Source organism: Pagrus major, chromosome 22 (genome assembly GCF_040436345.1).
Source record: "Pagrus major chromosome 22, Pma_NU_1.0".
NCBI lineage: Eukaryota > Metazoa > Chordata > Actinopteri > Spariformes > Sparidae > Pagrus > Pagrus major.
In genome coordinates, this window is record NC_133236.1 from 29,665,583 (window position 1) to 29,678,338 (window position 12,756).

At 42.4% G+C, this 12,756-nt stretch overlaps 1 protein-coding gene across 1 annotated transcript in view; it reads left to right on the forward strand.

The window, feature by feature from the left end:
* The first annotated feature begins 3,125 nt into the window (after positions 1 to 3,125).
* Positions 3,126 to 12,756, forward strand: part of LOC141017747 (uncharacterized) — a 34,568-nt gene continuing 24,937 nt past the window's right edge. Inside the window, exons 1-6 of the mRNA XM_073492479.1 lie at positions 3,126 to 3,590; positions 3,941 to 4,060; positions 4,707 to 4,942; positions 6,768 to 8,583; positions 11,674 to 11,847; positions 12,305 to 12,478. Coding sequence (XP_073348580.1) covers positions 3,460 to 3,590; positions 3,941 to 4,060; positions 4,707 to 4,942; positions 6,768 to 8,583; positions 11,674 to 11,847; positions 12,305 to 12,478 — 2,651 coding nt within the window. The 5' untranslated portion in view covers positions 3,126 to 3,459. The remainder of the gene's footprint in view (positions 3,591 to 3,940; positions 4,061 to 4,706; positions 4,943 to 6,767; positions 8,584 to 11,673; positions 11,848 to 12,304; positions 12,479 to 12,756) is intronic.

A 12,756-nucleotide genomic window follows, 5' to 3' on the forward strand; every position in this document is an offset into this window, starting at 1 on the left:
CTTTAGCTCCGAGCTCGAACCGTTCCACAGTTTCACACCGCAGATTGAAACGCACTTACTTTTTATAGTCGTCTGAACAGCTCGCATCTTGAAATTCAACTTCTCCCTCAAAATATAATCCCCCTCTCCATCAAAGAAACAGTGTCTGAATATTACCTGCTAGTAGTTTGTTTCTTGCTTCATACATTATTTGTGCAGTTTGATATTCAACCAGATGGATGAACTTTATCACACGTGAATTTAAAAACAATCAGTCAGTGTGATGATAATATCTGACGTCATGAACTGTTCTTACGGCTCTTTGTTGAAGTGTGAACAGTGGTTGCAGTGATCTTCTGTAGGTGTTTCCCCTCAAACCTCCACACAGTCATTTAAACATGGTCAGACCAGTGAACAGTAGAGAATGTGCAGTGGTTTGTGATCCAGTACGAGCTTTGTCTCACACAGGACTGAGACGCTTCCTGACACTTTAGATTGAACATGTTTTATGTGAGGTTTCCAGCAGATGTTGTGCTCTATTATCACACCCAGAAATGTATTTACATGCACTCTTTCAATGTTCACACCATCTATCTCCACCTGTACTTGATTATTTCATTCACAGTTTTCAAACATGATAATACAACATAATTGATTTCTGTCAAAGCAGCTTTTTAATTTGCTCATTTCAGATGTGATCAACTTCAGAATCTGCTGCAAATCCTCTCCAGGACAAAACATGTTTGTGTCATCTGCAAATAACTAATGTTGATGTTTGACATGTGTCATTAATGTAGAGTATGAAGAGAAGTGGCCCCAACACTGACCCCTGGTGGACTCCACAAGCAATGTCCCAACATGACCACACGTCCTCACCATCTTCACAAACTGTTGCTGTTGTCTAGAGAGCTTCTCAGCCAGTTCAGAACAACCCCTCTGATACCACACCGCTCCACTTTATTAATCCATCTGTCAGGATTGATTGTATCCGATGCTTTCTTCAGATCAATAAATATTTCTTTTGGTCTAAGCAGCTTGTGATTTCTTCAATAAGTTCAGTGACTGCTGAAGATGTTGATCTGTTGGATCTGAATCCGTATCGACTGTCAGTTAGTAAATCATTGATGAAGTTGTTCCGTCCGTCAACAAAGAGTTTTTATCAGATTGAGTCAAACTGAGGCAGCAGAGAAACAGGCCTGTAATCTGTGAAGTGGTGTTTGTCTCCAGTTCTGTACAGCTGTGACTTCTGTTATCTTCAATTTACTGGGAATTTACCAGTTTGGAGTGAGAAGTTACAGATGTGTGTTAGTGGTTTAGCAATTCCCTCAATGATGTTTTAAAACTCTTCTCATGTCAGTGTCATTTCAGTCAGTGGAAGTTTAGTTTTTACATTTGTGAACAATCTGTACAGTTTGGCTCTCTTCCACTGCTGTCAGAAACACTGAGTCAGGATTATTTTACATCAAATCAACATTTTTCTCTTCAGATGTCACAGAATCAGGGATTTTTCCTGCCAGTTTTAATTATTGAAGCCATTAACTACATCATCCATATCGTTAATAATCATTATCAACAAAGTCCTGATGGTCATTAACTTGTCTAGAACCATTTCCAACAACGCTGTTTAATATATTCCATATACCTTTAATATTGTTTTTTATTATTATCTCATAGACTGCTATAATATTCCTTCCTACTAATTCTCACAATATTAGTGAACTTTATATTGTTTATATTTATTTTCTGCCTCTTTGGTTCTGTTTTATGAATTCTCTATATAGTGTATTTTTCTTTCTGCAGACATTTTGTAATCCCTTAGTGATCCATGGCTGTCTGAATATTTCTGTTTTTTATTGATTTGTTTTATTGGACAGTTTTTTTTATCAGATAACAATTTGAAGGAAAAGCAGGACATTAAACATTAAACTCTTAAGAATATTTCATACGCTTTGTCAAGGTTTTCTTCTTTATATAATATTTCCCAGTTTTGGTTTAGTAATTCATGTTTTAAAGCGTTCATTGACTCCTCTGTCCTGACTCGTCTGTGCTCCAGTTTAATGTCCTGCTTTTCCTTCTTGTCGTCACTGTCACACACTGTAAACACTGGTAGCTGCTCACTGACATCACTGATCAGTAATCCACTTATTGCATTGTTGTCTGTGACATCAGTAAATCTGTTGTCTATCAGTGTGGCTGAAGGGTAGAGTCACAAAGTGGCCTGGACTACAATAGCTAGAGAAGTCACTTTATGGGCTGAAACAGTCCGGCAGAGACTGGAACAAGACGCTACATGATTATCTAAGTGAGAAGCATTTAGTACAAAACCCTGCTGATCATTGTGTTTACACAAGGGAAACAGGAAATGAGAAGGTGATCATAATAATATGGGTTGATGATGTAATCATTGCTGCCAGTGATGGAGATGCACTAAAAGTTGTGAAGGAGACGCTCACAGCAAGATTCAAAATGAAAGGCTGAGGAGAACTGAGACGTTTTCTTGGCATCGACTTTGAGCTGAGTGATGGATGTGTAACAATGTCACAAAAGAAATGTGTTGAAAAAGCACTTGAAAGGTTTAACATGCAAAACTGTGAACATAGAGCGACACCTTGTGAACAGAAACTGAACTACACTGATGATGCAGAAAAGATGAGTGTCAGAAAATCCAGAGGCAGCCGGCAGCCTGATCTGTCCAACTACATGTACAAGACCCCAGCTGAGTTTTGTTGTCAGCAAACTGTCGCAGTATTTTTCTGAGCCAACAGAAGAGCAGTGGACTTCTGTAAAACATCTGCTAAGAAACCTGAAAGGCTCAGTTTTCATCATCTCCAGGCTACATACTCCGGGACAATAGGTGGCGGTATGCACCTTTAAAGTCATAAAATCAGAAGAAGAACATGAGAACAGGGAGGAGCCAAGGAAGTCATCACACACACACACACACACACACACACACACACACACACACACACACACACACACACACACACACACACACACACACACAGGGAGGAACCCTGAAAGTGAAAGTATTCAGTCAGACTCCATTTTAAGATGCAGAGCAGAAGGAGAGCAGCTGGAGTCTGAGGCAGGGTGAGTGTTAACAACACATTGTGATTATTTCCTGTGACTTTACTTACTGTGAGTCAGTTTTCTCCCTGTGGACTGTGGAGGAAAGAAATGTTGGAGTGAACTCAACACTTTGATTCATCTGTGGACACAAAGTCCTGATTGGCTGAATAATCCTCTTTAAACCTCCAGTAACCCAAGAAAACAAGCACAGGTGTGAAGAAAAGTGACCAGGTGGACTTCTGGCTGCTTTTATTATACTGTATAATGTGTGTGTGAAGGGGAGAGAGAGTGTGTGTTACTTCCTGCTCTCTCGGTCTTGTGCGACTCTTGAACAAACTTGTTTCCTGATTCTTGTGTCCTGAGCTCACAGCTACTGTTTCACCTCTCAGACTGACTTCAGAGCAGAAGATGAGTGTTTGTGTGAAGGAGGAGGAGGACAGAGCAGAGTCTCCAGGATCCAGCTGTCTGTCTATGAAGAGTGACCGGTCCAAAGGTCGTCCTCCAGACTTCAGTAATGAACCTGGACCATCAGACTCAGAGTAAGACACCTGATACTAACTCATTTATGTGACTTTGTTCTGTTCCCTCTCTCACTAACGTGCTTTGTTTTGTTGATTTTGTATTTTTATATTCAAAATTCATCTAAAATGTATTTTCTACCTAAATCTAACAGACTTTTGACGGCTCATGTTCCTCTTACTATCTGTGGCAGCTGTCAGTCTCCTAAAAAGCTGTAATCTGATCTAAGAGGACAAATAGAGACTTTGAAAGCTCCTTTTCATCAACAGTAGCAGTAGTTTGTGTGTTTAGAGCTTCTTAAATGACTTTGTCATCAGAGAATTTCTCAAAGATTCATGTGATATCAATACAAACATGTTGGTGTTTGCAGAGTTCAGTCCAACAGACAGAGAGCAGAGTCTCCAGGATCCAGCTGTCTGTCTATGAAGAGTGACCAGTCCAACGATCCTCCTCCACTCTTCAGTAATGAACCTGGACCATCAGACTCAAAGTAAGAGACTGTTCTTACTGTAAACTGACCTGATGAAGATGATGCTTTGAGGATGAAGACAAAATGTTCTCTTAAAGAACTATTCCTGCAGATACTGTTTCAAACTGAGATGATCTTAATCTGGGTTTAACAGCCACAAACTGCTGACGGTATTTCTGGAGAACGTCTCTCTCTCTTTTCTGTGCAGAGCAGGTAGAAGTACAGGAGGGGAGAGCGAGGGGAGATTGTCCTCTTGTTAAACCATTACGAATGCTGTTGTTAAAAGTCACGTCATAGTTAAAGTCATCTCATAGTTAAAGTCACGTCATAGTTAAAGTCATGTCATAGTTAAAGTCATCTCATAGTTAAAGTCACGTCATAGTTAAAGTCATGTCATAGTTAAAGTCATGTCATAGTTAAAGTCATGTCATCGTGGTCGACCACAGTTATTGAGAACACTTTTAACTCCAGGTTCAAACTGACTAAACAGAAGAGTTGAAATAACACAAATAACCATCCAGACTGAAGCTGAATTCAGTCAGAAAAGTAAAGACAGTTTTACTGTCCTCTGTCAGCTGATCTGAGCTTCTCAACAGTGTCGACCAAATCTTGATATTTTTAGAAACAATCAACAAATGGTTTTAGTTGTAAAGAAATGTCTTCACAGAGAGAAGAAGAGGAGGCGTGTTTCTGTGGAGGAGCAGCCGTCCTGCTGTGTTTCCTGTCAGGACGTCCTGAAGGATCCAGTCTCTGCCAGCTGTGGACACTGGTTCTGCAGACAGTGCATCACATCATACTGGGACCAGTCTGCTTCACCAGGACTCTCCTCCTGTCCCCAGTGTGGGAAACGATCCAGAACAGGAGCTGGACTGCAGACAGCCAGTCTGACCAGCACTGTACAAAGTGAGACTATATATCTGTCTGCTGGTGTCTTCATGTCTGAACACACTACTTGTTGTTTTAATACATTTGTTATGTCTCACATTAACCAATCAGAGAGCTGCTTGTTCTCTGTATGCAGAGATGGAGATGGAGAAGTGTCAGACAGCAGCTTGAGACAAAACAGCGCTTTAAACAACAGTCCACATTAGCTTTCCTGCTAACATCTATTTTCAGGCTGCAGCAGATGCTAATTAGCTGCTCAGTGTCAGCACATTAAACAGCTTAAAATGTGACCTGCTTCATTACAATACGTTCATTTAGCCGACGTTTTTATCCAAAGAGACTGAAAATAACTGACTGAACCATGTGGATACAACATGAGCAGATCACATTCATCAATTATGTTAAAATGGTTCAAGAGCTACAACTAGAAGCAATAAGAGATCAACAGAGAGAGATTGTTTTTATGGACCAAGGTGCCGTCTGAGCAGGAGAGTTTTCAGTCTGAACAGGAGAGTTTTCAGTCTGAACAGGAGAGTTTTCAGTCTGAACGGGAGAGTTTTCAGTCTGAACAGGAGAGTTTCAGTCTAACAGGAGAGTTTCAGTCTAACAGGAGAGTTTTCAGTCTAACAGGAGAGTTTTCAGTCTAACAGGAGAGTTTTCAGTCTAACAGGAGAGTTTTCAGTCTGAACAGGAGAGTTTCAGTCTAACAGGAGAGTTTTCAGTCTGACAGGAGAGTTTTCAGTCTGAACAGGAGAGTTTTCAGTCTGAACAGGAGAGTTTTCAGTCTGAACGGGAGAGTTTTCAGTCTGAACAGGAGAGTTTCAGTCTAACAGGAGAGTTTTCAGTCTAACAGGAGAGTTTTCAGTCTAACAGGAGAGTTTTCAGTCTAACAGGAGAGTTTTCAGTCTGAACAGGAGAGTTTCAGTCTAACAGGAGAGTTTTCAGTCTGACAGGAGAGTTTTCAGTCTGAACAGGAGAGTTTTCAGTCTGAAGTTGTGTCGAGTTTCTTCTGTTCTGATGTCACTGGGGAGTTTGTGTCACTATTGTGGATCCAGGACATCAGACAGTCTGGATCTAGTTGAGCAGTAGCTGGTCCTCCCTTGTAGTGAGGGAATAACAAGCAGTCAGCAGCAGCAGAGTGTAGTGGACGGGCTGAGGTGCAGGTGGTGGTCATTTACAGGGGCCAACCTGAGATGTTGTCCCTCAAGCAGAGGAGTTGAGTTCAAGAAACAGTGCTGTGCATAGAGGTGAGCCCAACTAAATGTAGTTGGTACCGCCCCACCTCCGGCACCAGCACCTGTTCCTTCCCCCATGAGAGGAGACACTCCCTGTCCTGAGGACCAGTCTGGGATGCCAGGAATCAGCACACCTGCCTTCTTTTGCATGAAACTGGCACACACCCGACCCCAATGCCCGTCCCTGCTGGTAGTCAGCCCACAGGGTGGCGTCTCCATGTAGTCAAAGGCCAGACACCAGATATTCACCAGCGACCTCCACTCCCAGGTTGAGCTCCAGAAAGGTGCCCTGATGTCTCTTTCCTGGTTCAGGTGCTGCAGCACCTTTGTGGCTGATTCATAAAGGCTCTTTGAATCACTCTCAGTCCGGCTCCTCCTCTGGGGCTGATTAGCTTTGCGAGACCCTGCCAGGGGCTAATGCCCCCGACAACAGAGCTCCGAGGATCACAGGGACACACAAACCTCTCCACGACGTTAAGGTGTAGAGAAAGACAAAGAAAACAACAAACATGTTCTTATACTGATGGTTTTAATTTGTAATGAAAAGACCATTGACTGCTGATTGTCACATTGTATTTTTTGTCTCCCACTTTTTTGTCTTTTTTCAGTGAATGTTGGTCTGCAGGAGGTTTTCCATGAACATAAGATCAGTCTGAGGAGGAGATGTGAACGTGTGACTGAAGGAAGTGATGAAACAGGAAGTGATGAAACAGGAAGTGATGAAACAGGAAGTGGAACCCTCCTTAACAAGATCTACACTGAGCTCTACATCACAGAGGGACAGAGTGAAGAGGTTAATACCCAACATGAGGTGAGGCAGCTGGAGACAGTTTCCAAGAAGAAGACCTTCAGTGAAACACCAATCAGGTGCTGCGACATCTTTAAAGCCTCACCTGACCAACAGAGACGCATCAGAGTGGTTCTGACCAACGGCGTCGCTGGAGTTGGAAAAACCTTCTCAGTGCTGAAGTTCACTCTGGACTGGGCCGAGGGCTCCGAAAACCAAGATGTCAGTCTGGTGGTTCTGCTCTCGTTCAGGGAGCTGAACCTGATCAGAGATGAGCAGTACAGTCTTCTCAGGCTGCTCCATGTTTTCCATCCAACATTACAGAAGGTGACAGCAGAGAAGCTCGCTGCCTGTAAACTTCTGTTCATCTTTGACGGCCTGGATGAAAGCAGACTGTCACTGGATTTCAAGAACCATGAGGTCGTGTCTGATGTTACACAGGAGTCATCAGTCAGCGCGCTGCTGACAAACCTCATCGAGGGGAAGCTGCTTCCCTCGGCTCTCGTCTGGATAACTTCCCGACCTGCAGCGGCCAATCAGATCCCTCCTTCACGTGTCGACAGGGTAACAGAAGTACGAGGCTTCACTGACGCCCAGAAGGAGGAGTACTTCAGGAGGAGGTTCAGTGATGAAGATCTGTCCAGCAGAGTCATCTCACACATCAAGACCTCCAGGAGCCTCCACATCATGTGTCTGATCCCAGTCTTCTGCTGGATCACTGCTACAGTTCTGGAGCACATGTTGACTACAGACCAGAGAGGAGAGCTGCCCAAGACCCTGACTGACATGTACTCACACTTCCTGCTGGTTCAGACAAAGAGGAAGAAGCAGAAGTACGATGAGGGACATGAGAGTCCACAGGAGCTGACAGAGGCTGACAGGGAAGTTCTTCTGAAGCTGGGGAGGCTGGCGTTTGAACATCTGGAGACAGGAAACATCATGTTCTACCAAGAAGACCTGGAGCGGTGTGGTCTTAATGCCACAGAGGCCTCGGTGTACTCAGGAGTTTGTACAGAGATCTTCAGAAGAGAGAGTGTGATCTTCCAGAAAACAGTCTACTGCTTTGTTCATCTGAGCGTTCAGGAGTTTCTGGCTGCAGTCTACATGTTCCACTGTCACACCAACAGCAACACAGAGGTGCTGAAGGACTTCCTGGGAGGATGGAGACCCTCAACCCTGGATGACTTCCTGAGGAGAGCCATGGAGAAATCCCTTGAAAGTAAAAATGGCCACCTGGACCTGTTTGTTCGCTTTCTTCATGGCCTCTCTCTGACGTCCAACCAGAGACTCTTAGCAGGCCTGCTGGGTCGGACAGACAACAGTCCAGAAATCATCCAGAGAGCCATCAACAGCCTGAAGGAGATGAACAGTGATGAGATCTCTCCTGACAGAAGCATCAACATCTTCCACTGTCTGACGGAGATGAACGACCACTCAGTCCATCAGGAGATCCAAGAGTTCCTGAAGTCAGAGAACAGATCAGAGAAGTATCTCTCTGAGATCCACTGCTCAGCTCTGGCCTACATGCTGCAGATGTCAGAGGAGGTTCTGGATGAGTTGGACACAGAGAAATACAACACATCACTGGCAGGACAACAGAGACTGATTCCAGCTGTGAGGAACTGCAGAAAGGCTCGGTAAGTCCAGATGTGATTAATATTAAAAATCCTGGTAAAGCTGAAGCCTTCAGTATTAAAGACAAACACTTTACACACATGCATTATATAAAACCTCAACACGATACATGTTTTCCTCAACAAGTATGAAACCTGCTGATTGAATCAATGATCATCACCAAGCTCAGAGATGAAATGACATGTAGTCGTCTACTTTCCAAAACATTTCCTTCAGCCAGGTGAACTCCACCTGAGACAAATGATCACCCATCAAATGATAATAACTCAATCTTTAGCACTAATTATACTATTGATGCAGGAGAAGAGGCTGAATTAATTTAATGGGAGGTGAAAAGCAGACGGAGCAACAGAATAAAATGCATCAAAGAACAAAATCCACACAAACACATAACTGAGGTAAACACATACGAGTGCAGTTAAACAACCTACAGTGAATTTACATGAAGCTTCATGAATATAAATCAACTCAAATCTGACACGTTTACATTACAGTCATTTGGACACTTTGTCCTGAACATCAGTTTGGTTCATGTTGCTCGAGGACACTCAGGAGGTTCATTTATTGATTTATTTTCTTGATATACGACTTTTAAAAGCAGTTACAAAGTGCTGTACACACATTAAACAGCAACACAACGAAAGAGTCACAAGAAAAAGCAAGTTTTACCTGACAATTACAAATATAAATATAAAGAGCACAGAATGAATCAAACAAACCAAAATCAAACATCAAGATAAAAACATCCACATCAGGGTTAAAAGCAGCTTTATTCAAGTGTGTTTTGGGGGCTGATATAAAACGGGGCAGCGATTCAGCCCCTCTGATCTCCTCAGGCAGGGAAAGTCTGGGGCCTCGTGGGCAGAAGGAGCTCAAGTTTCAAACTACAAACCTTGTGATCAATGACTGACCAGCTCAGGCCGACCAACTGACCCCCTGTGCTTTGTGATGCAACATGTATGAATCTGTTTTCACAATAAAGTCTCATTTTATTGTTTTACTGTTCTTTTATCTGTAATCACAGATTTATTCACTGTGGACTCTCAGAGAGTCACTGTGAAGTCGTGGCCTCAGCTCTGAAGTCCAACCCCTCCCATCTGACAGAACTGGACCTGAGTTACAACGAGCTGCAGGGTTCAGGAGAGAAGCTTCTCTGTGCTGGACTGGAGAGTCCAAACTGTCGACTGGAGGTTCTGAGGTCAGTTCATGTGTTTCTGTGTAGATCTATAACATTTAAATCAGAACAGAAGTTTTACATTTCCTTCAGTTCACTTGTTTTCTGGGTTTGTCTGAGCTCAAATCACAACAACTCAGTTTAAAGTTTGACACCAGATTATATATTTATATCACACACACACGCACGCACGCACGCACGCACGCACGCACGCACGCACGCACGCACGCACGCACGCACGCACACACACACACAGTGACAGGTGACACTACATTATTGTATATTACTGCCTGACGTACAGCATACACAGATACACAGATACACAGATACACAGATACACAGATACACAGATACACAGATACACAGATACACAGAGATTTAAATCTCTGAAAAGAAAGTGTTGAATCTTTGAGAAAAGGAGGTTGGATGAAGTTTAAGTCGCGTTGGACAGAAGACACCTCCTCTCATGTATTTATGTGCTCTTCATTGGATAACTGTCTCTTTTTATTTCAATATTAAAGGATTATTACGTACCTTCTTAATGTGTTCTTACTGTAGTTAAGTGCACTTAAAATGAATCACATGAAAACTATGTCCCAATAAATTAACTTAAAATTATTAACAGAAAAATAAAAATTCTAATAGCCATAAAAAATAAATGTAACCATCCACAGTAAATCACAGTGAACCCAACATGTGGTTTTCTACTGAGCTTGTTCAGAATGAAATGTTAACAAGTCAAACCAATGAATTCAGTGCAATGTTCCTTTAACCTTGTTTTGTTACTATTCACTGTCAATTTACTTTTGTTCAAACACAGAAATGTTTCTTTAACTTTGCTCTGCTATTGATCACTGCTGATGAACTTCAGCACCAAAGACCTTCATTAGTATTAAACACACCTGAAGAACTCTTATAGAACCTTTAAGTGGTACTTCATTATGTTGTGGGCCCACACACACACACACACACACACACACACACACACACACACACACACACACACACACACACACACACAAGCTGTCAACCAGAACACAAAGAAGTCTCTCTGTTCTGCTTCTCTTCACTGCTGCTGCCGCCGACTTCTCTCCGTTTCTTTTTTCACACAGTTCACTGCTCTGTTAGCTTCCGCCCCACAGCCAATCACCAGACAGGAAAAGTGTCATGACTCATACACGACCAATCACATACAATAAAGTTAAACAACATAGGTTGTACTCTGTTTATGCCACACGTTAGCCAGGTACACTGCAAACAACCTGCTTAAAGTGGCAGGATAAAGTTCATATTAAAGGAACCATGTTAATAACATCAAAACACATTTATTCAGAACAAAACTTACCTGAACCTCTTAATATCCAAGAAAACTTGTAATTCAAATATCTGGGGGTAAATTAAATGACCCAGGGCGACAGTAAGAGAGTTGATTTTTGAGTCTCGTTCCCAACCCGTCAAATACTGACGCTTTGGGATGGTGCCGACCCGACCTACAATCCCAAAGCGTCAGTATTTGACGAGTTGGGAACGAGACTCAGAATTCAACTATCTTAATAACAGGAGCTTTAAATAGCAGAATCAAATGTTCCATCAGTTTCTGTGGGTTTTTATTTGGCTGCACAACATGAGTTTGTACAGATGGAGCCTCTGGTGGAGCTGCAGAGTTTAAGAGGTGACATCACTACGTCTTTATTGAAGCAGCAGCACGTTGTCATTAATATTAATGAGAGCTCTGTTTCACTTTGTGTGTTTGACAGTGTTGAACCTGCATCCTGTTGGGTTCAGGTGTTTGGAGCTTCATTTTCTAAACGTCTACATCCTGAACCTTCTTCAGCTCTGAACAGATTATTAAACACTGAATGATTTCAAGCAGGAACATTAAAGTCTTTTAAAGTTACAGCATTTATTCTTCATTCAGATTGAGTTGGTGCAGTTTGTCAGAGATCAGCTGTGCTTCTCTGGCCTCAGCTCTGAAGTCCAACCCCTCCCATCTGAGAGAACTGGAGCTGGGTCACAACAAGCTGCAGGATTCAGGAGTGAAGCTTCTCTCTGCTGGACTGGAGAGTCCAAACTGTCGACTGGAGACTCTGAGGTCAGACACCATTTTTTACTTCTGTGCTCAGATTAATATGATGTGAAAGTTGTGTTGACACTAAACTGCAGACATCAGCTGATATTATACTGATCCACACTGAGTATCTTAATGCTGAAGTCTGTTTTCTTCTTCTGTGGTTTAGTCCATTGACTGTGGCAGAGCAATGTTGAGCTGCACATTTAAAACCTTCATATAACAACATGAATAATTCACTCTGAACATCCTCAACTATTGATTTTCATCTTAGATTACAAATCATGTTTTTTAAAATGTATTTCAAAGTGATGAGAAAAATACATACTACAATGAAAAGTTCAATAATCTCTATTTTAACTATCAGATAATAACAAATATATTCAGAATTGTCTTTTTACAACATTTTAATGAAGCTTTGTGACGTTTATACTGACTGAACATTTAAATTGTGAAGTTTCATCATTTATTCTTTATTCAGATTGGAGAGCTGCAGTTTGTCAGAGATCAGCTGTGCTTCTCTGGCCTCAGCTCTGAAGTCCAACCCCTCCCATCTGAGAGAACTGGAGCTGAGTGTCAACGAGCTGCAGGATTCAGGAGTGAAGCTTCTCTCTGCTGGACTGGAGAGTCCAAACTGTCGACTGGAGACTCTGAGGTCAGTTCATGTGTTTTTGTGTATCTGTAAAATGTTATTAATTTACATGTTTTGCTCTCTCTCTCTCTCTCTCTCTCTTGCTCCACCACACACTCTGCACACACAGCACACGTGTGGTTGTTTATCACAACATGAAACTAGCTTTACTTGAGAAAGGCTGCAGGCAGCGAGACAGAAGACTGCTGAAAGGTAGAAAGTGAAATGTTACTTCAGAGCGTGGAGGACGAGACGACTCTGGCTGTTCCCACTGACCAATCAGTGGTCTGCAGTGTGTTAGC